This window comes from Thalassophryne amazonica, chromosome 8, assembly GCF_902500255.1.
Source record: "Thalassophryne amazonica chromosome 8, fThaAma1.1, whole genome shotgun sequence".
Classification (NCBI taxonomy): Eukaryota; Metazoa; Chordata; class Actinopteri; order Batrachoidiformes; family Batrachoididae; genus Thalassophryne; species Thalassophryne amazonica.
The window spans coordinates 29,509,327-29,536,800 of NC_047110.1; the positions used below are offsets into that span (position 1 = coordinate 29,509,327).

General features: G+C 40.6%; 1 protein-coding gene and 1 long non-coding RNA gene across 5 annotated transcripts in view; both read left to right on the top strand.

Annotated features, from left to right (window-relative positions):
• Window positions 1–6,280: 6,280 nt before the first annotated feature.
• mfge8b (milk fat globule EGF and factor V/VIII domain containing b) overlaps window positions 6,281–27,474 on the top strand; it is a 107,560-nt gene continuing 86,366 nt past the window's right edge. For all 4 annotated transcript variants that reach the window (XM_034175919.1, XM_034175920.1, XM_034175921.1 and 1 more), the window contains exon 1: window positions 6,281–6,431. In XM_034175919.1, coding sequence (XP_034031810.1) covers window positions 6,362–6,431 — 70 coding nt within the window. In that variant the 5' untranslated portion in view covers window positions 6,281–6,361. The remainder of the gene's footprint in view (window positions 6,432–27,474) is intronic.
• Window positions 14,397–18,722, top strand: LOC117515389. The gene is made up of 2 exons (XR_004562136.1): window positions 14,397–14,567; window positions 18,641–18,722. It is a non-coding gene; the product is annotated as an uncharacterized LOC117515389 (long non-coding RNA).

Below are 27,474 nucleotides of genomic sequence, written 5' to 3' on the forward strand. Positions count from 1 at the left end.
GTATAGTTTAAGGTGTAGAGACCCGGCAAGAGAAGACAGAATCAACAAATGGCTAACATGGATACTGAGGAATGGTCAGATATTAATTGAGCCGAAATCACATTTTGTGCTGAGGAAGGAGAAATAGAATTTTGACTCACCCGTAATTCAGACTTTGGCTGCACAGTGGCACCCCTGGCTTGACAATAGGTTATCATGTGACCAGAATGCCCACAGTAAAAACAAAGTCTGCCTTCTCAGCGTTAGGTCCACTGAAGGTCCTGCAGATGCCGGTCTGTCTGTATGGCGAGATCGATGAGCTGGTCAAGGTCTTCGGGCAAATCAACTGCCACCAGCTAGTTGTGGATGTTATCAGAAAGCCCCTGGAAAAAATTCATGGAGCGCCACGGGATTCCAATCGCTCTTGGCTGCCAGAATGCGTAAGGCCACGGTGTAGTCAGTGATTCGGCATCCGCCCTGCCTTAGCCTCATCAGGGTTGCTTCTCGCCCCAGAGAGGTGTGTTGGAAAACATATTGCAGTGCTGCTGTGAATGCCGGAAGAGAGGCACAGGTGGCAGATTGGCAACCCCACTCAGCTGTTGCCCACGCCAAAGCACGACCAGTCAGGTGAGTTATTACGTCAGCTATCTTCGCCCTGTCGGATGGGAACTTACATGACATGAGCTCAAAGTTTAACTCACACTGAGTAATAAAAGGTCGGATGTCACCGGACTCACCTGAGAAGCATTCAGATGGAGACAGCAGATTGTAGTAGTCAGGTTCAGGTACGGAAGCCGGTGCGGCTGCTGACGGCATCGGTGGAGGCACACTGGTGCTGCCGGTGGCGGAACAGTAGAAGCCTGATCTAGTCTTGACAGTACCATCTGGGCGCTCACTACCTCCATCAGTGAGTCCTGGCATTTAGTGAGGTTGCTAAACCCAGAAGAGAGAGCGGTGAGGTGGTCTTGTTGCTGTATGAGCTGTTTCCTGTGGCATCACCAGCTGGAATGGGTCAGAGCCAGCTGTGTCCATCATTGGCCAGTTTGTACTATCAGGCTGGATGGTCAGGAATTGCAGGACACAAATGCATGCTCAAACAAACAGCTCTGGTTTTTAGAAGGCTTTATGGATGTGGGTAGCAGAGGTCGGTACACAACTAAGCAGTCCAGAAAAAGCAGTGGTAAAAAAAAAAAAAATCAGGTGTGGTCAAAGCAACAGGCTGGAGGTCAGGTAGACACAACAAGGCAGGCAGGACTATGGAATGCAGATACAGAGCTGGAATGATGGCACAACGCACGACAGCTTATATAACCCCACGTGGTAATCAGCAAATCACAAACAGGTGTGCATGGAAAACACCAGAACCAGGGTGTGGCCAGAGAGAGCGAAACACTCATCACCAGGAACCAAGAGAAGGACAAGAGAGACAGAGACAGACAAACCCAAGCAGAAAAACCCTGCAAGAGAACAAACAAACCAAAACCAATGAAATGCAAAAATGACTAACAGAACAACAAAACAAAATACAGAAAACCAAACAAAAAGTAAAACCCTGTCACTATAGTTTTGAGATCTGCACAATAAATGTCCTCAAAATGACATTATTTCTGTTTTTGTTTTTTTTTTGTCATTATTTATTTATTTATATCAATTTAGGTTTGCTAAGGGACCATTCAGAAACACTTAGATTATAATTTTTACTCTCAGGCTTATATCATGATGTTAGATAATATCTGTGCTAAGTCCTTATTGTATGTTAGTTATCAAGTATTTGCTTTTTCTGTTTGATTGGAAGTCCCTGGGATCTGGTTTAATGTTAAAACACGTTTAATGTTAAAACGTACCACGAGTTATGTTTCATTTCCATCATATGTCCAAGTTTCAGACACAGGGAGATCGCCCCCTGGTGGTGAGAGCCAGTAACATTAGAAATGTGAGACTAAACCACACCCATTGTAAACGCCCACACTGCATAAAAAGTGTTGTATGATCTACTTTCTGGGTCTTTCACAAGATGGGCACTGTCTGTGAGGGTCCCGGTCCGGTTTTCATTGTGACCTTTAATAAATCCAAAATGAGGAATACAGTGGTTTGGTTCTTGGAACGGGGCACTAAATTATATAAAGAACCAGGAGAAATTACAAAGATATATACCATTACTATGAAAGCATTCAATTTATACAGTGATATGAATTTTAGGTCATATCACCCAGCCCTATGCAAGTAGTAGTTTGTGAGACAGAAGAAGATACAGTCGAGATGGTCTGATGAAGACGGATGCTGTGGTGACCCCTAGTGGTAACAGCTGAATAAAGCAGCAGCACAAGAATGAGTAAATTAAGTGACAGAGTAAATGTGACTACAAAGTACAGTAGTACTGTAGGCTCTGAAAATCATAGTCATTATCCCTGAATCAGAATACGTAGTATATACTTAATGTTGTTGGTTATTATTACTGTAGAATGAACTAGAAGTAAGCTCGCATGTACCGTAGTAGATACAGAATTTAGAAGTACTATTTTGCCACTTATGAAGGAATTCCTATGTATGCTGCAAAAATATCTATTTTGGAACAGTTGACTTTTTTAAACTTCCCTAATGTATATTAGTACAATTCCACTGCCCCCTGGACGCCACTCCCATTTTCATTTATGTCTGACATCTTCTTTGAATTTTGCTATTAAGTTATCCTCCGGTTACCAGGTTCCAGCTGCATCATGGGATAGCATAGTGTAATTGTCTGCACACTGTGGAGGAAGGAGATCATCTGGGTACCATTCGCTTACGACTAAATGCATACTGAGTATTGGGACACCCTACATGTACTGATTTTTGCTTACTATATAGTATGCTTGCATGCATATTCAGATGTACTGTAGTTCTTATAAATATCTGGGTATTTTAATTGATTACTCCCTAACTTTCACAGTGCATGTTCTTCAACTAGTGAAAAAACTGAGATTAAAATTGGTCCTGCAGAAGTGTGGGCTATCTCGTGCTGAAAGCCTGATCATCCAAGCCCAGCTCCGGTGGGTAGGGCATGCTCCCTGATAGCCGCATACTAAAAATGTTGCTATACAGGAGGGACTATCTGGCCGGGGAAGACCCCTTCTCCACTTTAAAGACACGCTGAAGGCTAACATCAGGAACTATAACACTGATGTAGGAGCCTGGGAGGAGAAAGCTGCTCACAGGGAAAATTGGAGGCACCAGATCACAGTGGAGTCCCTTTATTGAGAGACTAGCATCAACTGAGAACATGGTGCCATTTTGGGGCCAAATGTGCTGAACTACTGAATGAACCTTTTATGTTTTCAACATTTTTTTTTGTATCATTTAACCACATACAGCAACACATCCAGGTACAGGGGCTATCAAAATAAATATAAAAATAGTCAAACTATCAAATTTACATAAATTTACACTTTACTGATTTACGGTTCTGTAACTCTACAACTCCATGTCATGCAATGATGTACGTGACAGTTTTAAAGTTCTCCGTCTCTGGATTATGCTTTATTATGGCCTAATTTGACCCTCAACAAGCTTTTCTTTCTACAATCATCACCTCCAGTTCAAAGGTAAGGGATTCAAGTTCCTCTTTTTCCGACTCAGTGCTGTAAATTTGCAGATTTTTCTGCCAAATGTATGTGATCCCGAAATGTAATCAGCGTGCGCACTAGAGGTGGGCAATACTGGGAATTTTGGTATTGATCTGATACCAAGTAAATACAGGCCCAGTATCACCGATATCAATACCGATACCCATACCGATACTTTTTCATATTTAAGCTTCATAGATCCAAAGAATCCAAAAGACCTAGGATAGAATTTCGCCAAACATTGTACGTGACAACAAAATACTTTATTAGAGCACTGAGTGGGCGGGCCAGGGTGAGACTACCTGCAAGGCTGTTGGCTGGTGCCGCTGAGCCACATGACAGTGCAACAACAAAAGACCAGAGGGGCACAGCGCAGCACTGCTCTTACAGACAGAGAGTAGACTTTGATGACTCTACATGTGCAGCAGTCAGTGCATGCGGGAGAAAAAAAAAGCTTGAGTATTGATCTTTTTACACGAGGATCGTTCAATATCAATACCAGCGTTGGTATCGATATTATCGATATTAGGACTGATCCGCCCACCTCTAGTGCGGACTGCAATAACTATTAAAATATGATGGGAGGTGAAGGAGTGAAAACAAAAAAGTGTGAAGTTACAGCCTTTTGCTGTGTCTGATTTAACAGATGCACGTCAGGCTGTGGGTCCGAGTCTGACCACGGTGTGAAAAAAATAAACAGCTGGTTTTTGAATCATGGAAATGACTCCGGTCCCACAAGCAAGGGGTTTAATGGAAATACATTACCATCAGATGGGACATTTTTATCTGATGTGAGCAAAAAATTTGTTGTACAAAATCCGTTATATACGGTATTTATTACACGGAAAACAAAACAAAAACACTGGGACTTTTTTTGTCCGGTGACTGCGAATATCCGGTTTATACAATAACAGTTTAGGTGAGTTTTTCTGTACATGGGACTGAACAATAAATTTACCTCTCAAAGCTTTGACGATGAAATCGGCTTCCATCCCACATGGCTGACTTTATTTTACAAACTTTTTCTTCTGTTTGGATCTGAAGGGAATCTGTACATCTTGAACCCCTTGTTATGTCTATTTGTGCATCCAAATGCACAGCAACCCGGCATTTTCAGTGAATAAATAAATAAATAGGATGGATTTACATGCGGACAGATTAACAGCCAACGCTATTTTGGCCCCAAGATGGCACCACGAGTCACGTGACCGTTTTTTCCAACTTGTTACGTTGCTATTCTCTGAATAAAGGGACTCTAGGTCACACAAGCATCGAGACCTTTAAACAGACAAGAACAACAAGAGAGACCTCAGGAAATTTAGAGCTCTCACCTCAACACTGGACAAAAATCCCCTGTAGTGTCTGTGGAAGACTGTGTGTCCCAGGGATAGGGCTATGCTCCCACATGAGGATTCATGCTAACAGGAAACTGCTTGTCTTCTCATCCTCAGATCCATGGGAGACTCCAACAAGAACAACATTTGCTGTTTATAGTAAAACAAGTATCCGGAGGTCATATTGTGCAAAATCATTGAGGTTTTATTAAAACATCCCTACAGTCCTACAATTCAGTGTTTGTGCATGTACACCTGAGTCTGTGAAAGTTAGAGGAATCTTCAGCATCACGCATCATCTGCACAACCTTCCCTTTAGATATTTGGACGTGGCCAGATGCACCTCCTTTCTTTTTAAAGCAGCAGCACAGAAACGGGTGATATCGACAGACCAAGAACTTTAATTACCTCTGCCATGGAGGCAGTGTTTGATTGTCAGCAGGATAACTCAAAAAATAATCAACAGATTTCAATGAAATTATGTGAGGAGATAGATACTGTTCTGGATATTAATTGTTTCCATTTTTGACCTGATCTGGATTATACCCAGGAAATTAGTTCCAAAAGAATGTTTGGCAAAAAACAACATTTTACTCAAAATTATTTTAGAGGACATTGATGAAATATCGTGAGCAGATAGATAAGATTTTGGAAAATAAGTGATTCAGTTCTGGTGGTGATCGGGAGTATATTCTGCAACTGAAATCCAGAAGAATATTTTGCACTTAGCAACATTTAAATCAAAAGGTTTTTAGAGGATGTTGATGAAATTTGGTGAGCAGGTGGATAGTCTCCTAGAAAATGAGGGATTTTATTTCTAATTTGATTTAGAACATATTTTTAATCCAGTAGAAGTTTTAAGCATTTAGGAACACGTGGGCTTGAGAGGTATGAAGGTGAACATGAGAGGTATGCACGCTCTCTGAGTGCCTCCTAGTTGATTTGTTTTTAATTTTAAGGATGCATCCAATTCAGTGTCTGTGGAGTATTTTTGGAAATAAATTTTTATATATTAATATACCCATAACCTATATTAGACAGCTGGAAAAAGTTTAAATACGTCCCCTTTAACATCATCGCCTCACAGTAGAGGTGGGCGATACCGGGAATTTTGGTAGAGAAGTCAAATTACTACTGTTTGAGGTCTTAAGAGCAGACAAAGAGAAAATGTTTTCCTTTCAGGGAGCAGACTTGTTCTTTACAGGGTCATTTTGCTTCTCTTTAGTTTGTTTACGTTTTACTCTCTCTCTCGAGTGGGCGGAGACAGAGGAGGGGCTACGATTAAAAATAACAGGACGCGATTGGCTGTGAGCTGGGGCGCACGTGCTTGTGCAGTCTGCCTGCTGCGCGAGTTTATAAAAGGCTGCTAACTCTGAGTGAGTCACAGCGCAGCGTTGAGTCAACGCGCGGTGTTATCGAACCGTTTTACCGACTGAGGCTGCAGCTATGAAGGACCTTACAAGGTTTTCTCTCTGGCTCACAGTTTTCACAGCTTGTCTGGTGTTCGGAGCGAGCGGTAAGTTGTTGTTGTACACACTGTTCTGAACGTGACAGCTTACTGCCTGTTTTTCCCCGACAACGTCGTTGTTGTTTAGGCTTCAGGTTTTTCACTAAAACCTCGGTGTTTAAATGTAGTTTTTCCCGCTTCTTGGACTTTTGAGTCGGTTTTCTTTTGTTTAGAATGTGGTCATTCAGTAACTCTGACACAACGGGCATGGGACAATATGAGACAGACACACACATGCGCACACACACGTTTTCATGACATAACAGGACGTATGACAGAAATGTGAAAAGTGGGAACATACTTTTCCCAAGGTCCTAGAGGCCTTGGAATCAAACTAATTCTGAGCCATGCTTATAGGAATATGTCCATCTGAGTTTTTGGCTAGGGCTATATTTTGGTCAAACCTGATTTTTTTTTTAAGATGCTACATATGAGACACTGAAAGCGTGAAAAGTGTTAAATTCCAAAACTGGCCACTAGGCGGTGAAATTGAAGATGAGCACAATAAACACTTATTTTCCAAAAATTGTGATATTTTAGGACGTCAGAGATTTTGGTGGTGGTGGTTGGGGGTGGGGTCAAGCATGCTTTAGAGTACTCGGGGGGAAAATGAAGACATGGAAAATGTTCTTGTTTTTCCCAGTGTCCTGATATCGAAGGTGTGTTATCGGAAAAAATATCCTGAATTGTCATGAAAACAAGTGTGCGTACACACACACACACACACACACACACACACAGATCTAAAATCATGACAATAATTCAAGAGTGTGACATTGCAGATGTAAACAAACCTTGAACAGCTCCTAAATATGGCGTTAGATAGGTACATGATAAAAAAAAGTTAAAGGAATTGTAACAGAAATGGTGTGTTTGGAAACATTCAAAATGGGGTTTAAATATTTGTTCTGTCGCATATGAAGAAAGGTATGAGCATTTGAAGGTCAGAAGTTCTTGGTAATTTTCATCTCTGTGCATCAGAAAGCTGTGACTGGTGTCTTATTGTTTACATTTCAGAATGATGGTACTCTGTCAGACTTAATCATCTCATTTACATGTGTGATTTGCAACGATCCACCGTATAAACCAGGGGTAGGCAACCTGTTCCAGAAAGAGCCATGAGGGTGCAGGTTTTCTTTGCAGCCACTGACTCCACCAGGTGATTTCACTGACTAACTGATTCCATCTGCTCAAAGTGATATTAATCAGTAAAATCACCTGGTGGAGTCAGTGGCTGCAAAGAAAACCTGCACCCTCATGGCTCTTTCTGGAACAGGTTGCCTACCCCTGGTATAAACACTGTTTTCTGACAGTAGTTTCCAAGTTAAAAAAAAAGCCGGCTGTTTCGCGGATCATAAAAATATGCATGCAAAGGCTTTGATCACCACCAAACTTCACAGAAAGGTACATAATCACATGAAATAAATGTTCTATATTATTTGAAAACCGATCTTACTCACCATTTAACAGCAAATGTTTTTGACGCAATTTTTCAATTATTTTTTCACAGAATTTCTTAACTTCTACTCATCACAGGAATACCGTTTGAAAATGAGATTGCAGGGAGATCTCATCTATGTCATCAAATACGGAGATTCCCGATTGTCACAAAATAAATGCATTCCTCCAAGCGACAGCCACAGCAGCGGACGCCATTTTTAGGTCATATGCGTGTACCTACATTAGAATGTTCAAGAATGTAACTGTAAGGTGATGCAATTTGGCAGCATTAATCCATGTTGTTTACTATATAAATGAGATGGTAGATGTAAATGAAGAAAGGTATCTGGGTGTACTATCACTCACCAACTGTTATTTTCCAGTTGACAAAGCTGGTGCTAAGGTAAATAATGTTTGGAATGATCAGATGAGCATTTTCATTTAAGAGTTCCTTTTTTGGTCTGTACAGATGTTAGTTCACTGGCATCTATTGTGTGCAGGTATGGTCACCATTCATTGAAAGCGCTCAAATGCTTTTGGAAAAGTTCAAAGACGTGTAACAAAGCTAGTACCTGAATTAAGGAACATGAATCGTGAACACAGGTTAAGAGTTGGCTTTAACAACTTTTGAGCATAAAAACATGGGTTGATTTGATAGCAGACTGTTTAAATGATATGCGTCCAAATACATTCTTTATCCAGTGATGGTACAGTGGCCTCCGAGGCATTGATCTCGCTGTCACATTTGATGTTCTATGCATTTTGCAACTGTGAGCTAGTCCCAAATGGGACCTGGATCACAATTGAATTGTTACACTGCAAGGCTCCTGAAAGTCTACAAAGTTGTGGTAGTGACATGCAAGTATTGTTCAAATTTCAAAATGCATTATATTTTACAACCGTTATACCCTATCCCAGACCCATATTCTTATCCTAACCCTAAATCATTTAAGATAAAATAATTTGCAAAGTTGTTTGACAGCTGAGGCAGGTTTGAGTAGATAAGAGGATACGACCACCTTTGAGTCAGAGGTGAGACAAAATTCTTGAAGGGTTGAATATGAGTCAAGACAAAGACTGAGTGTGGAGTGGCATTTGACCAAGTCGAGACCAGCCACAAGGAGACAAGTTGAGGCAAACGTTTTGTATCATATAGGAGTTTCATCCAAATGGAACCAGAGTTTTTGGAGCCTAAAATCACTCTGTTTTGAAAACTGGTCCCAAAGTGGGTAAATCTTAAACAAATCAAAACACTTTGCCTTTTTGTGTGTACAACTGATATGCAACTTTTGTTAAATGACTATCATACTCCCCTCTCTAACCTCAGCCTTAAGATCTTTGTTGGGTGTCTCCGATACCGCACCTGAAACGCATCCATGAAATCCTTGTATTTGTATTGATGCTCGACATCCTTTTGTAGTTTAGTCGCTTTATAATCCAGTGTGACTCGAAGCAGAAATTGGTCTCTACGTGCATGCTCCATGTTGTCTTCTCTGTTTTTTTTTCGTGGGAGCGTTACAGCTCCACATAGAGATCTGGCAAAGACAGCATTTTCTGCCATTTTCAATGGATTTGTGTGGACGCAGATGTTTCTTGAAATTGTGCCGTGTTTATGGAACACTTATTGAAAACAAAGAAAAAGATTATATAGAGAGTTCAATTTCAGTGTCGACAAGACACAAGTCTTCATAAGCCTGTGTCAAGACCAAGGCGTAAATAACGCATCTGTAGTTCCAGAACATACACTCCGAGCAATGTTTCTTTTTGAAATGTGTGGTGCAAATGAAGTTTTTGTGATTGAGAAAAGCAAGTTTAATGACAGTGGATTTGTTTTGCTCATTGTTGGCACTCAGTGGGACAAACTGATTCAAGAGGGCATTGCACTGTAGGGTCTCACATGAAATGTAGCGCCAGTCAACGCACTGTGAATTAATTTATTCATTAATTGATAAATTTTATATGCACGCTTACTCCAAATCAGGGTCAAAGGGGGCTGGAGCCTATCCCAGCAGTCATTGGGTGAAAGGCAGGGTACACTCTGGACAGGACTCATTCACACTCTCCCTCTCACACAGGTGGTCATTGACATAACCTGCATGTCTTTGGTTGTGGGAGGAAGCCAGAGCACCTGGACGAAACCCACACAAACATCTGTAGAAGATACAAGCTCCACACAGAATGGACCAGGTGTCAAGCAAACCTTGGATATTCTTGCTGTGAGGCAACAGTGCTAACATGCCACCGCCCTGTCCTGAGTGATTTGTGTTTTAGGCAGAAGTGTCAGCTGTCTTTAACAGGGATGTCCCAATCTGATCAGAGTCGATTAGTATTGGCCAGATTGATTTTTATTCACACAGATCATTAACAGTCTCGCTCAGTTTGATAAGTGTGAAGTGGTAAAGGGCAGCATTCAGAGCTGCCACAGTGTCTCAAAAACATATTTTACACTGCTTCAAATACAGTCTGTTTTGATGAATAGCACATGTGATGTGACTTTCCTCTCTGCCAATTGGTTAGTGATTTCCACAAAAAAATAAACTTTTTTTTCTCGCAGTCGTCTGTTTTCCTCCAGTTTAAAAATAGTTAGGCGTATAGCCAGTGAGTCAAAAGGACCTTCCCCCTTTGCTAGAGTAAAGGTCCACTTTTGAAGACATTTTAGACATTTTTACATACGATGACAATGATAACAATGAATATATTTTTAACAACTTAAACCTTCAGTCAAAATTACTTTGTGTCCTAGTTTTAAGACTACAACATTGTACTAACTGGAATCAATAAGACATACATAAAATTCAGTTTCAATTTATGTAATTTATACGAGGTCTGTTAGAAAAGTATCCGACCTTTTTATTTTTTTCCAAAACCATATGGATTTGAATCATGTGTGATTGCATCAGACAAGCTTAAACCTTCATACGCATGCGTGAGTTTTTCTACGCCTGTCGGTTGTGTCATTTGCATGTGAGCAGGCTTTGTGTGAGCAGTGGTCCACCCCTCTCGTCGGATTTTTATTGCGAATAAATGTCTGAATGATTTGGAGCTTTGCTGCATCAGTTTTTTCCAGAAACTGAGACCTCCAGGTGGACACCATTCGGAAAATTCAGATGGCTTTCAGGGACGATTTTATGGGGATTACACAGATTAAGGAGTGCCCCAGCCAGTTTAAAGACAGCCCACAGCTGCTGAGAGCGCTCCGAGCGACGATCGACAGGCTGAATCAACTAGATCATTTCCAACGTGAAGGCTTTGTTGATCCGGGATGTCGTCTGACTTACACAAAAATGGCAGGAGACGTGGACATCAGTACTTTTTCGGCACATTCCACTGTTACAGGAGTGTTTTTCATGGAAAGAAAAGCGGACAGATGCACCACCGCGCCGTTCGTGGTGCGGCACAAAACCACCTCCGTATTGGTCTCACAGGATGGCTTTGAGATGGCTTTCATACGGCTGTCGATGGGTTTTCGATGGGGTGGTACTGGGTCTTTATATCTAGTCTTCGAGCATAGTCTGTTTTGCAACTGATGTAGTCAACCTTCATTTGCACTCATGGGTGTAGCCGCACAGACGTTGGCACCCCAGGCAGGGGTCGTCCATGCCGTCCGTGGACCTTCACATGGAGACTGCAGCATGCATCACCCGCCTCAGCTCTTCCACCTCACAGTCCGTCCAGGCCCTTCAGTTTGTAGCCATCCGTTGTTCATACCTCGGACAGAGAGAAAAAGAGCAATAAATCTGTTTAATTTTTTTTTTAAAGTAATAAATGACAATAAGAAGCTGCTTGGATTGAAGGTGTTTTCTTAATGCATGGCAGAGCTGTTAAGTGATGAGCATATACACTGGATTTACTTTAACATACTTGCATTCCCCAATCAAAAACATGTGGTGGAACATGTACCAGGGACAACAGATTAAAGTTAACTGATGGCTATAATCTGGTTTACTTCACTGTATGGTGATGTACGTGAACTTGTACTGTCCCTTCACAAGATATATATATATATATATATATATATATATATATATATATATATATATATATATATATTACACGAGGGCTGTCCGTAAAGTATAGGTCCTTTTTATTTTTTTCAAAAACTATATGGATTTCATTCATATGTTTTTACGTCAGACATGCTTGCACCCTCGTGCGCATGCGTGAGTTTTTCCATGCCTGTCGGTGATGTCATTCGCCTGTGAGCACTCCTTGTGGGAGGAGTCGTCCAGCCCCTCGTCGGAATTCCTTTGTCTGAGAAGTTGCTGAGAGACTGGCGCTTTGTTTGATCAAAATTTTTTCTAAACCTGTGAGACACATCGAAGTGGGCATGGTTCGAAAAATTAAGCTGGTCTTCAGTGAAAATTTTAACAGCTGATGAGAGATTTTGAGGTGATTCTGTCGCTTTAAGGACTTTTCACGGTGCGAGACGTCGCGCAGCGCTCTCAGGCGGCGTCATCAGCCTGTTTCAAGCTTAAAACCTTCACATTTCAGGCTCTGTTGATCCAGGACGTCGTGAGAGAACAGAGAAGTTTCAGAAGAAGTCGGTTTCAGCATTTTATCCGGATATTCCACTGTTAAAGGAGATTTTTTTTAAGACGTGCGGACGGGTCCGCGCGTCGGGACGCAGCCGACGCGGCGCGGCGGCACAGGAAAAACACCTCCGTGTTGATAACCATTTGTAAAATCCAGGCGGCTTTTGATGGCTTTCAGTGGAGTGAGTATATGAGAAATTGTTTATCAGCTGGAGATGTTCCAACTTGTCCTCAAGGCTTCCAACAGAGGTGTTTTTCCTGTGGCGGAGCGTCGCGGCGGCTGCGAGCCGACGCTGCAATCCGCCCGCACATCTTTCATTAAAAAAATCTCCTTTAACAGTGGAATATCCGGATAAAATGCTGAAACCGACTTCTTCTGAAACTTCTCTGTTCTCTCACGACGTCCTGGATCAACAGAGCCTGAAATGTGAAGGTTTTAAGCTTGAAACAGGCTGATGACGCCGCCTGAGAGCGCTGCGCGACGTCTCGCACCGTGAAAAGTCCTTAAAGCGACAGAATCACCTCAAAATCTCTCATCAGCTGTTAAAATTTTCACTGAAGACCAGCTTAATTTTTCGAACCATGTCCACTTCGATGTGTCTCACAGGTTTAGAAAAAATTTTGATCAAACAAAGCGCCAGTCTCTCAGCAACTTCTCAGACAAAGGAATTCCGACGAGGGGCTGGACGACGACTCCCACAAGGAGTGCTCACAGGCGAATGACGTCACCGACAGGCGTGGAAAAACTCACGCATGCGCACGAGGGTTCAAGCATGTCTGACGTAAAAACATATGAATGAAATCCATATAGTTTTTGAAAAAAATAAAAAGGACCTATACTTTACGGACAGCCCTCGTATATATAATTCTGCTCTGTGCAAGTGTAATCCAGCCATCCATTTTCTATACATGCATACTGCTTACTCCAGTTAAGGGTCACGAAAGTGGGGTGGGGGGGGGGGGGATGCTGGAGCCTATGCCAGCAGTCCTAGGGCATGAGGAGAGGTGCACCCGGGACAGGACACCAGTATGTCACAGGTCCACATATAGACAAACGCCTTCATGTAAGCGCAACATAGAGGAAAATGCAAGTATCAGGCCAGGACTCTGTATCAACACATACTCCATTAAGAGACTGATTGGGGGCATCCATAGTCACTACGTTCAAGACAACTGCACCAGCAACTAGCACGTCACAATTCATGATTGTGAATTCAGAACTCTGTGGTTTTCTGGGGAGGAACGGTTTTGCACACAAAGGATCGAAGTGTGGAAGCAGCAGTCATCTACCATAACTACCTGAAGTGAAACATTAATGCCTCCTTTCACCATTCAGTCACATACAAATCTCAGTAGGCACAGACTCGAGTGATTTTCCTGTCTGATGGGGAATTGAAGGGATAACTTTTTTAAAAGGTTCTGTTTAACTAACTGGCATGCCACTGTAATGGTCTGCTTTGGTAGATATCCACTGAATACCAAACAAAATGGCTTCTTTATATTAATTCCAGTAACCAGGTATTAATATAAAATCAACAACTTTAAAACGTTAATGAACCAATAGTCTAAAACTTTATTTATGAAAATCTGTATTTTACATATTTATTCAGGCACAACTTATAAATCCTTCTAAAATTTGTTTACAAATTGCTGGTGTAAACAACCTATTAACAGCCATTGAAACTTCAATAACCTGCTCTAAACCTCTGTTTTGTACTTTGTGGAGTGGTTGTTGATATCAATAGTTCCATATTGATTGAATAGTTGACTTATCAAATCCTTCTAATGCTTGTGCAAATGGTCAGGTCAGTGCAAAGTGGGGTGCATTATTATGTGAAACTGGAAGTGTAAACTTGTTGTGGCACTGTTTTATAACCTAAATAATGTTTCATAACCCAAACAATGTGTTTCATAACCTAAATGACGGATTGACAAGTGGGTAAAATATGTTGGAGACGAGGGTATCTGCCAGCTTTTCAGGTTTTCAAAGCCACATGCATGGCTAAAAAGCATACACCCCAGGGCACTTCTGTGCATTGTGTCCCTTTCAAGAAGCACTACCCACACAAGCTGGCTATTATACTTCTTCATTGTTGGCCATATGCCATTGGCAGTTGGCTTTGTTTGCTTTTGCAAGCAACAAACCCATGTAGGCTGATGGACAAAGGATCAGGTGGTGTCAGGTCCGTTGCCCTAACTGGACCTGGCACTTAAACTGTGCCTGAGATCGTATCCTGCAAAACAGTTTCTCAAAGCACAATCACATAAAAAGAGACAACATTAGACAGAGATCTCTTTTGTGAGCTTTGCGCAAAGGGGAGAAGCTTTGGAGAGAGCGTACAAACCTAAGACCAACCTTGCTTCTCCTGCTCCTCTCCGCTGCCCCTCCGGCGCTTGCTCTTTTATTAGAAAAAGAAAAAAATCATAAACAATACAATCTAGCATCAGGGTACATTGTGTTTGGGGAAGGGAGGGTTGAACGGTTGCTTGTGAGTTACGGTTTCCTGTGAAACATGCTCGTTTCTTTCACCGAAAGAAGGGAGTAAGCAGTTAAGTTTCGATGTCAACAGAGTCCTGAAATAACCTTTAGTTCATCACTGTGGTTGAGCAATCATTTAGCTTAAATGCAGCATATATGAATGGGTACATAATTATGATTGAATGAGTGAATGAAATATAAAAGAATATAATTCAGACAATGTAGAATCCTTTAACAAGTCAGCTAAGACACATATTCTTTCAGTGATGTGGCTGGTTTCACTCCCACATCACACAGATAACAGTTGATACAGTTCATTTCACAAGAAGCAGAAACTTAACTCAGACTACTTTTGATTACATTGAATATCATGTAAGAAGGCAATGATTAATTAAATAAATAACTCATGAAATCTCCATTTCCCTCCTCTTTTAGCATTTTTTTGTAGTTAGCTAGTGTAAAAATAAATGTATTTACAGTGTATAACAATTCAGCATAATTTCACTCATCCATCATGAGCACTTGTTTACACATCGTCACTCATAACTTCATTACTTTACACTTTCAATTATCATCATAAGTGTCTTGTCCTTAGTCCACATTATCACATCCTTCCTGGGGCTCCTCGAGGTTCAAACGTGTATAGGTTGGTGTGTGAGTCAGTTGTAATTGCACAAACAGCTTGGTTGCCAGCCTGGCAACCATTGCCTTAATACAGGGTATGGCACAGCAGGAGAAAACAATCAAAACTCCAATCAAAATCCGAACCGGTGTAAAGAATTTTAGCAATATTTGCCACCAGGAGCCGGAGGTAAACCACCCCCACAGGCTCCATCGTGCTGCTGTTTCCTGAAACTCGGTGGTCATAGTAGTTTGCATTTTTTCCAGGACCCTTATCGCCTGTTGTGCCGAATCAGAATTTATCTCATCAGATATATATGTACAGCATGTGGCATTTATCATTCCACATACTCCACCTTGTGCCGCTGTTAACAAATCTAACACTAATCGATTTTGGAGGACCATCGTACGGATTTCGGTCAGCGTTTTGTTTTGGGCTTTGACTACGAGAGATGCGTTTAGGAATACAGCCAATCGATAATTTACCGTTTCTAATCGAAACGGTAAGTATGGAATACCCAACCAGGGCAACACGGACAGACCACCCCTCTCCCAATCTTTCCAGATCTTAAACTCCTCTGGCACATCATCGCTCTGCCAGATGTGTTTTACCTGGTGAATCTCCACGTCGTCTAAATTCCGCCTCACCCTTTCTGGCCTTTTGGGCTCGGCCGCGACGACAAAGGTGTGATCTGACACCTGGGTAGGGGCGCAAATTCCATCCCATCCCGGTGGGAGATTCAGGTACAAGCGTGTACCACAAACCCAGAACACGTCATCCACTGGCCATGTTCCGTTCCGGGCCGGTAACCATAATTTTGCTATCCTGAAGCGATTGTGATCTGTTGGACAGGAGGGTCTGTCCTGAGCCCACTTTCCACAATATAGGGTTTCAGATTTGGTTGTGTTAACTTGAATACACTCTCCAACATTTAGGCGAGTCTCTACACATCTTTTAGCAGTCAACCGTCCCACTGATACATTCCCTTCCTGATAATAACAAATTGGAAATTTAATTCCGTGGGGTATTATAACTGTTTTGGCCACAAGTGCAGATGCCTTAATCCTAGTCAAGGTTACTAATTGACTACACGGGTCATACATTTTCCCCCAATGAGATCCATTCCATCCGCTGTATGCTTTGGACATATATACGTGATCCTCACCAGTCATTGTTACGTACATAGCTTGAACAATAGTCAGTGACACCATAACTAAATGGTCGTGCCCATAAAATTGGTTATGTGCTGGATATTGGGATGTATGAACAGACATAGCAGTCTGTCTCATTAACTGATTGAGCTACGATTGTTGCATAATAGTACCATGAGTTTTGCTGTAATGGATTGTCTGTGGTATCGTTTTTTTTATCTCATCGAGTAGTGCTAGCATCTGTTTAGGTATGTATCTTTTGAGTTTTGTGAACGCTTCGCTTTGTCTAGCTGTCACTTGTAACCGGAAATGATGAAGTAAATATATTACCCCTGCTAACAAAATCAACATTATCATACAACAACAAAACAAGAGCATTTCTTTCTGCTATGAACCTCTCGGATTTCTCCCTTATGTCGTCTTACTCTTTCTCTCCTCAGCAGGAGCTCTTTGTCCTTCATGTTGACTGGTTCAGGCGTCATCTTTAGTGACAGTTCAAAAGATGCAGTTTGTCTGGGCTTAGGGGCTGAAGGTGACAGTTCAGTCTCAGTTCAGCAAGGGACTGAGGGACTCTGGAACCTTTTTTTTTTTTTGTTATTTCCCTTCAGTTGTAGTGCATAAATCTGTACTATTATCAGTATGTGTAAGGCATGTTGCAAGTGGACTTAAGATAATGTGTCATGTACTCTGTCCTGTGCCCTGTTCTTGACGTTTCTTTTAAACACAGGTGCACAGGATTAGAACAGGATCGTCTCGTCTCCTGTTTTCAATGATGCAGTTTCGTCTGCTTCTGTCTCCTGGTCTGGTCACGTCAGCTTCAGTGCTCTTATTTCAAGCTTGTAGTACGTCTGCTTCTGATCCTGGTCTCAGTTGACAGGCCTCTTCTTGGTCACAGCTGGTTACTCGTCTGCTTCAGGACTCTATTTGCTTCAACCTTTGGTCTTTGTCTTTGTAGTGGGATAGATGCACCCAAGATGACCTTTTCCTCTGGGCTGGATGCCTTTTCCTCTAGGTTGTCCAGGAGTTTTACCAGCTTACAGTGACTTAGGTGGATCCAACTCGACCTCAGCGATTTTAACTGCAGTTGGTGTTGTAAGTAACACTTGGAATGGCCCTTCCCGCTTTGGGCTGGACCAGGATTTCCTTTTGATTACTCTAATGTAGATCCAATCTCCAGGGTGTACTTCCAGAGTCTAAGTCTGTAGGAAGTAAAGAGTTTGATGGCAGTAAATGTGTCTTTTGTATTTGTTGTTCTTGCAGCAGTTCTTTCATATAGTCTGCTAGGTTCTTTTATTCAGTCATAGTCTGAATGTCTGGTAGCAAGTCCGGAAGTTTAAAACTTCGTCCATGCAATATCTCAAATGGTGTGAGTCCTGCTTGTGTGGGTGTTATTCTCATGTACATTTTGACTAAATCCAAGCATTCTGGCCAGGGTCTTTTTGTGTCCTCCATGCATTTTCTGAGTCTGCTCTTAATTGTCCCATTTGTTCTTTCTACTAATCCTGCACTTTGTGGATGAGAACAGTGATTTTTGAGGGTCATCCCCAAGTTTTGTGCTACTTTTGTGATCACCTCATTCACAAAATGTGTTCCATTATCACTGTACAGCATCTCTGGGACACCATATGCTGGAATGATCGTCTTGCAGATGGCTTTAGCAACAGTTAATGCATCAGCTTTTGCACTTGGAACAATCTCAACCCATTTTGAGAAGGCGTCAATCAACACCAAACAGTATTGGTAGGGTCCACTTTTATTCAACTCAATGAAATCCATGTGTACACTCTGGAAGGGGTACTGAGGTGCATGAAACTGTCCCCGATTTGCCCTCAAATTTGCCTGTGGATTATGTCTTATACATGTAACACATGCTTTACAGACGTTTTTTTGCGTAGGAATTGAATCCAAATGTTGTAAAATGTTTTTGATTACATTGAATATCATGTAAGCAGGCAATGATTAATTAATTAAATAACCCATAAAATCTCCATCAGGTGGCCTTCATTTTGTGCTCACAGACCAAACATCACATGGCCCATGTGCTGTTTGGGTATGGTGGCATATTTTCCAAATGTTAAAATCTTTTCCATTCAGGACCTTTTGCATGATGAATAAGCAGAATTCATAGTTTGGGCTGCTCTTGGATGCAAGTCAGATTTGGAGTTGGGTTGAAAAAGAATTTTGATAGTCTATGAATAAGATATTAAACACTAACCTAAAAGGTACCTTTTGATTTTCTCAGATTCCTTACTGAATGTGTAAAAATAATTAAAAAATGTAAGGTAAGACTATTATGAGCCACTAGAAGATGTACCCATCTTTGCCTGGGTGAAGAGCAGTTGCAAAATTGTTTTTCACTGGGACAAATACATAAAATAATAATAAATAAAGCACACTGTTGGAATCAGTGTATTAACGCTGTGGTTTTAGGCTATAAATATACTGCAGCACTTGCAGATTGTTCTTGTTTAGTCTTTTAAAATGCTGTATGATTGTGCTAATTAAACTTGTGTTTTGTAAGTATTTATTGTGCACTTTGATTATTTTGTTTTTCACTTTGTTTCACATTTTGTATTGTATAGACTTAGAATAATTAATGCCATCATTGCACACACTCTGATACAGTAGGTGGCAGAATACACATCTAAAGCTGGTTTGTAATCCACTGAACGTGTAAAGATGCAGTTTCTTTTTTTTCTTTTTTTTTTTCTTTTTTTTGGCAATTAATTGGGGTTGAGGTTATTTTCAGACTGTGGCTGACTGAAAAGATTGTCTGGCAGTGAAGTCGTTTCTGCTAAACAAGTAGGCATGATGTTGGAAACCATACTGAACTGATGTTGGTGATAACAAAACAATCATGGGCACAAAGATGAATCCGTGGAGATGCATAGCAGAACGTTATTGGCCCATGTTTGACAGTGGCACATAATTTCACTTTGGAAATACCCAGTCTGGAAGGCCATGATAATCATGTATTCCTTGGCAGAATTTGGTAGCAATCTGACCAGTTGCAGCGGAACTGTTGCCAGAATAACTCCAGGTGGCAACAAACATCCTACCAAACAATACAAATTATAGGTAGGACATCACATGCTCTTTTGATGAAATTTCAGATTAGTGTTTTGGGGTGCATTATATTCGATATTCTCCCTCGTCTAACTCAGGTGAATATCGGTTATTTTGGACGACTGGTCATGGACGTCGGGCCTCTGAAAATGCATACTGCATGACAACTGCATGTTATTTGTATTATTATCACTTACTGAGATGCACCACACGTGGAATCGCATTAACAATATTTAATGTCATTTCAAAACGCACAAACGCATACATAAAAAGTTGGCTCACTTTAACTTTTGTTGTGTTGGCTTGTACCGCGCTGTTCTCCAAATTCGGCAGGGGTCCTCATCAAGCTGGCTGCTTTATCTGCTGTTCATTGTCAGACTATCATGATAAAATCATCCAGAATATCCATATTGAGACCAACACACACTTCTCGCCTTTTCATGTTATCGTCTGCGGACCGTTCTTGGGTTGCGCATGTTAAGACGGGATACCCGCACGTTACTGTGGGCAGGTATAGACAGTGAGAGTAAATGTAAATCCATGCTACCAGCCAAGCAACACCTCAGTAAGTGATAATAATAATTAGTTCCCCTTTCAAGGCCACCCCTGCCAATTCTCTGTAATGTGGCATTGTGTCAAGAAGGGCATCCAGTGTAAAACTTGTGCCAAATCAGCATGCAGATCTACTTCAGATCTGCTGTAACACTCCCTGAGTGAAAACAAGGGAGAAGCCGAAGGGGCTTGCTATAACAATAAGTTGCTCTATTTTTACCTACTACAAGATATTTCCAATGCCATAATGGATACTGACATGGCCCCAAACTATATGGATTGCCTGTCCGCAAGCAAATGCATATTTGACCTTTGAATTCACCTTGTAGTTTGGATGCTTACCCTGACACTAGTTGAGCCATCTTGTTCAAGCAAAAGATAAAGTGCAGTACCAGAGTATGCCCATTGTGACTTTCTAACAGTGAATTCAGTGCCATTGTACAGTGTGAATAAAACTATCCCCAAAATGTAGTTTTGTTTGCTCATAACTGAGCATGTAGATTGAACTACAACCACCAAAAAGCTTGTTAGGTAACAGATTAAAGGCAGGTTTGGACCTGTTGCCATCAAGGGGTGTTTTACACTAAAGCAAACTCCTGTTTGTCTAGTTTTTCTTGTTTTGTTCAAAGTTACAGGCTAACGGTAATGGAAATGAAGTTCTCAAACTAATTCAATCTGTTTTGTATTTCTGCTCTTTGTCCATCAGTTTAATACGTTTTCAACCTTTATCAACCTGTAAGACTGAAATATGCTGTTAAATTTGCCCATATGCATCACTATCTATTTCTTCAGCCAAAACTAATTTTCTTTAAATGGGAAAAAAGAATCCAACTCAAAGACAAACAGGGGTCGCAGCATGATTATTGGAGCCACTGTGACAGGCCAGCTGTGGAGAATAGGTGTGGCTGCTTGGTCATAATGTTGAATCACTTTTCCAGATACACCCACCAACATAGAAGCACCACTGAACTTTCTCCCACAGCAGCACATGTGTGTTCTGGAATCACAATAAGAGTCGAGACAAGTGTTTTTTGTTTTTATTATTATTATTAGTATTATTACATGATGATTGATGTAGTGGGTTTGAGCTCAGTTGTGTATAATCTGCTCAAAGGAGTGACCTGTGTCAGGACTGAGGAAATCTTTTCTCACAACAGGACCACTTACAGAAGCTGATACAAGAGTTAAAACAACAGAGTGGCATGACTCTATAGAATTTGTGTGTGTGTGTGTATCAAACTATACATGAGTCAGTCAGTCAGAGCTGCGTGTCGTCAGAGCGAGCTGCAAAAAGTTTGTACCTGAGTTTTCAGAGGTGGTGTTTGTAGTTGCCATCTGCCACGCCGGTGTTTGCCAACCCGGACAGTGGGAATACCACCTCAACCGGCAACTTAGCCCCGCGACTGGACAGCAACAACGTCCGAGGCCCGCCCAACGTGGTGAATTCTCTGAGGCCGCGCGCTGCGTCATTAGAGCCGTGCGTCACGAGTGCCGCTTCCCCGAGGCCTCGTGCAGCCACCGCGGATCCATCAGCGCGGAAACACCGAGGCCGCGCGGCACCAGCGCAGTGCAGATCCATCCCGGTGACAAACAACGCAGGCTGTTAACATCGGCGATCGACAAGCTGCTCATAAGCCGACCATGGGGCCTAAGAAGGTTCTGACAGCGGAGGAAGGTGACGATATTAAAAATCTCTGGACTTTCTATCAGAGGAGATTTCTGTTGTGAAGCAGCAACAGAAATCAATCATGGATCTGGTGGAGGAGGTGAAGGCATTACGGCTCCAGAATGCCGAGAAAGACCGGCATCTGGTGCAGCTGGAAAATAGAGTGGCTGAATTGGAGCAGTACACCAGAATTAACGACGTCATCATCACAGGTCTTCATATCAAACCACGGTCCTACGCACGGGCGGTAACAGATGAGAGCGGAGGGGAGCCCAGTGAACAGGAGGTCAGCTCTGTGGAAAAACAGGTTGCTGATTTCCTCCTATCTAAAGGTATAGAAATGGATTTAAATAACATTGAAGCGTGCCACCCTCTGCCCCGGAGAAATGACGGTGATAAACGAACCGTCATCATGAGATTCATCAACAGAAAACACAAAACAGCACTGTTAAAACAAGGAAGAAAACTGAAAGGGACAAACGTATTCATCAATGAACATCTCACCAAACGGAATGCCGACATCGCCAGGAAAGCACGCTTCTTAAAGGAACAGGGAAAAATCCAGCACACATGGACTTCAAACTGTAAAATATTCATCAAACTGAACGGATCACCAGAACAAGCAAAAGCCATGGCAATAAGGAACATCGAGGAGCTGGACAAATATGAATAGTGTTTCTTAAAGTGAGGATCTGGACAAATATGACCAATAAGGTATGAGGACACAAACACATCACAACACCATGACACAGACCAGAGGAACCTATTCATCTACTACCTATTCATCTACATCTGGAGACAAGAAGGATACAACTCAAAGGATTGCTGATCATGGAAAAGTAGAACTGAGAACATTTAAATACAGACCACAATGTACTGGACTTGGAGCACGATATAGACCCGGACAATAATTTCTTCTCAAATATCAATGACAGTTGTTGCTATTATACAGATGAACAGTTTAATCGGATCATTAGAACGGATAACAAATTATCAATAATCCATTTCAACAGCAGAAGTCTATATGCAAACTTTAACAACATTAAATAATATTTAAGTCAGTTTAAAAAAATATTTAACATAATTGCTATATCAGAAACATGGATCAATGAAGATAAAGGAATGGATTTTGAACTGGATGGACATGAATTTAATTGTGTAAACAGAAAAAATAAGAGTGGAGGAGGAGTGGCTGTGTATGTGGATAAGAACATGGATTATAAAATAGTAGACAATATGACAACTGTGATTGATAACTTATTAGAATGTATAACTATTGAAATATGTGAAGAAAAAAGCAAAAATGTATGAGTCAGCTGTATATATAGAGCACCAGGATCTAGTATTGAAACATTCACTGACTGTATGGGAAAAATGTTCTCAAAAACTAATCAAAAAACTGTTCATTTGTGGTGACTTAAATATTGATCTGCTCAATCCAAATAAGCATAAAATAACAGATGAATTTATCAGTATAATGTACAGTATGAGTTTATATCCAAAAATCACCAGGCCAAGCAGAATTACATCCCATAGTGCTACCTTAATTGATAATATATTCAGCAATGATATTGAGAATAACACTGTGAGTGGATTATTAATCAGTGACATTAGTGATCATCTACCAGTTTTCATCGTTTATAATAGAAACCATCGGCGGAATCAGCCAGAGGAGAAAATAAAATACAGGCGAGTGCGGACAGAGGAAAACATGAACACACTAAAGAAGGATTTACAGGAGCAAAACTGGGAAAAGGTATACAGTGAAAGTGATGTTGATAGTGCATATGAAACTTTTTTACAAATATTTACATCATTATATGATAAAAATTGTCCAATTAAACAAGGCTACAGAAAACAAAAAATCCAAGCTCGACCATGGATGACGAAAGGGTTACGAAATGCATGTAATAAGAAAAATACACTGTATAGAGAATTCATAAAACTAAAGATTAAAGAGGCAGAAAATAGATATAAGAAATACAAAATTAGATTAACTAATATTATATGGGTATGTAGGAAGGAATATTATAGTAACATATAATAACAAAAACAATATTAAAGGAATATGGGATATATTAAATAGCATTATCAAAAATGGTAATAAAAAAGTTACCCTCAGTATTTCATTGATAATAATGTCAAGAAGGAAAATAAGGATGAGGAAGTCAACGGTTTTAATAATTTTTTTGTAAATATTGGACCAAGCTTGGCAGAAAAAATTCCCGATTCCCAATCTGAGGATTGGGATAATAATCTTATAGAAAGAAATCCCTGTTCAATGTTCCTCACAGCAGTGGATGGAAATGAAATTATAGACATTGTGAATAATTGTAAATATAAAACATCTACCGATTTAAATGAAATTGATATGGTGGTGGTAAAACAGGTCATTGAATGGATTGTAGAACCATTAACATACATCTGTAACTTATCATTTCAAACCGGTAAATTTCCCAATCAAATGAAAATAGCTAAGGTTGTGCCGCTGTATAAGACTGGGGATAGACACCACTTCACAAATTATAGACCTGTTTCTTTGCTTCCACAATTTTCCAAATTATTAGAAAAGTTATTCAATAATAGATTAGACAAATTCATAAATAAACATAAATTACTTACTGATAGTCAATATGGATTCAGAGCACATAGTTCAACATCACTTGCATTAATAGAATCAGTTGAGGAGATTACAAACGCCATAGACCACAAATTACATTCAGTTGGAATATTTATAGACCTTAAAAAGGCTTTTGATACAATTAATCATGACATATTAATCAATAAACTTGAACAGTATGGGATTAGGGGGTTGGTGTTGCACTGGGTGAGAAGCTACTTAAGTAACAGAAAACAGTTTGTGAAGTTGGGGGAATATACATCATCATGCTTGGACAATGCTTGTGGCGTCCCACAGGGGTCAGTATTGGGTCCAAAACTGTTTCTAATTTATATAAATGATATTGTCAATGTTTCCAAAATATTAAAATTAGTATTATTTGCAGATGACACATGCATTTTTTGTTCAGGGGGGGATTTGCAGGAGTTACTGAGGAGGATCAGTATAGAAATGGGAAAATTGAAAATATGGTTTGACAAACAAATTATCATTAAACTTAAGTAAAACAAAATACATGTTATTTGGCTATTGTAATACAGACATACAGGTTCAGTTACAAGTCGAGGGGGTAGATATTGAAAGGGTACATGAAAATAAGTTTCTGGGGGTGATAATAGATAAGATAAACTGGAAGACTCATAAAACATATACAAAGTAAACTGTCAAGAAGCATTTCAGTTCTAAACAAAGCGAAACATATTCTGGACCACAACTCACTCCGCATTCTTTACTGCTCACTGGTTTTACCATATTTACAGTACTGTGCAGAGGTATGGGGTAATACTTATAAAGGTACAACACAATCACTATCAGTAATGCAGAAAAGAGCTATAAGAATTATTCATAATACTGGCTATAGAGATCATACAAATCCACTATTTTTACAGTCCAAATTCTTAAAATTCACAGACTTGGTTCATTTTCAAACAGTACAAATTGTGTATAAAGCAATAAACAATTTACTTCCAGCAAATATTAATATGTTTTTTAACAGATCAGGGGATTGCAGTCTGAGGGGGAAATTTAATTTAAAGCATCAGTGGGCACGAACAACATTAAAAAGTTTCTGTATTTCTGTCTGTGGGGTGAGGATGTGGAACAGATTGGGAGTGGGGCTCAAGCAATGTCCAAGCATGAACCAGTTCAAACAGCGGTACAAAAATGTTTTTTTTCTGGGTATAGGGAGGAGGAAGGGTAATGAGGGTTAGGGTGTTTTTGTTTTTTGCTTCGGCTTGTAAATATATAGTATTTTGTATGTAAGTAGGTATGTGTAGGTGTATATTTATGTTTGTGTATGTATGTGTAGGTGTATATTTATGTTTGTGTATGTATGTGTAGGTGTATATTTATGTTTGTGTATGTATATATATATATATATGTATATATATTGATATCGGTTTAGGTGTGTAGGAATCTATGTGTATATGTGGCAAAGGGTATTACTGGTTGTGGGGAAGAAGGGGTAGGGATAAATAAGCTGATGCTTCACCCTACCCCTTTTCGGACATGTTGGGTACACAGTAGGAACTTTTTTGTTGTTGTCTTTACTGATCTATCTTGTAATTGTTGTTGTATCAAATGTTCGAAATAAACAGTTTTCATTCATTCATTCATTCATACAGTGTATCTGGAAAGTATTCATGGCACTTCACTTTTTCTACATTTCACGTTACAGCCTTATTCCAAAATGGCTGAAATTATTTTTTTCCCCACAAAAGTTTACACTTCGTACCCCATAATGACAATGTGAATTTTTTTTTCAAAATTTCTATTTAAAAAAAAAAATCACATGTACATAAGTATTCACAGCCTTCCAGAAGGACAACCTTCTCTGCAGCAATCGACCAATCAGGTCTGTATGGTAGAGCGGCCTTATGGAAGCTACTCCTTATAAAAGGCACATGGCAGCTGCCTGGAGTTTGCCAAAAGGCACCTGAAGAACTCTTAGACCATGAGACACAAAATTCTCTGGTCTGATAGACAAAGATTGGTGTGAATGCCAGGCATCATGTTTAGAGGAAACTAGGCACCATCCCTACAGTGAAGCATGGTGGTGGCAGCATCATGCTATGGGGATGTTTTTCAGTGGCAGGAACTGGGAGACTAGTCAGGATTGAGGGAAAGATGGATGGAGCAATGCACAGAGACATCCTGGATGAAAACCTGCTCCAGAGCGCTCTTGACCTCAGACTGGGGCAGTGGTTCATCCGTCAGGACAATGACCCAAAGCACACAGCCAAGCTGTCAAAGGAGTGGCTTCAGGGCAACTCTATGAATGTCCTTGAGTCACTCAGCCAGAGCCCAGACCTGAATCTGATTGAACATCCCTGCCGAGATCTGAAAATGGCTGTGCATCGACACCCCCAGCCAACCTGATGGAGCTTGAGGTGCCACAAAGAGGAATCGGCAAAGCTGCCCAAAGATGTTTGTGGCGTCATATTCAAGAAGCCTTGAGGCTGTAATTGCTGCCAAACGTGCATCAACAAAGTATTGAAGAAATGGTGTGAATACTTACATATGTACATGCGATTTCTTAGTTTATTATTTAAAATTTCCAAAAATTCAAAAAACAAAACTTTTTCATGTCATTATGAGTGGAATTTTTATGGGAAAAAAATGTATTCACTCTATTCTGGAATAAGGTTGTGTAACATAACAAAATGCAGAAAAAGTGAAGCGCTGTTCTGGATGCACTGTAAAACAAAATGCTATGTTATCATCCACGGAGTGAAACCACCCTAATTTTATGTCCATTTTTATGTCCACACACACACACACTTTGCATTTCTTGACTCTTGCCACAGCAAATCCAAGTTGGATCTGCATGTTGAATTGGCACAGGTTTTACGCCGGATGCCCTTCCTGATGCAACTCCACGTTACATGGAGAAATGTGGCAGGGGTGGGATTTGAACCCGGAGCCTT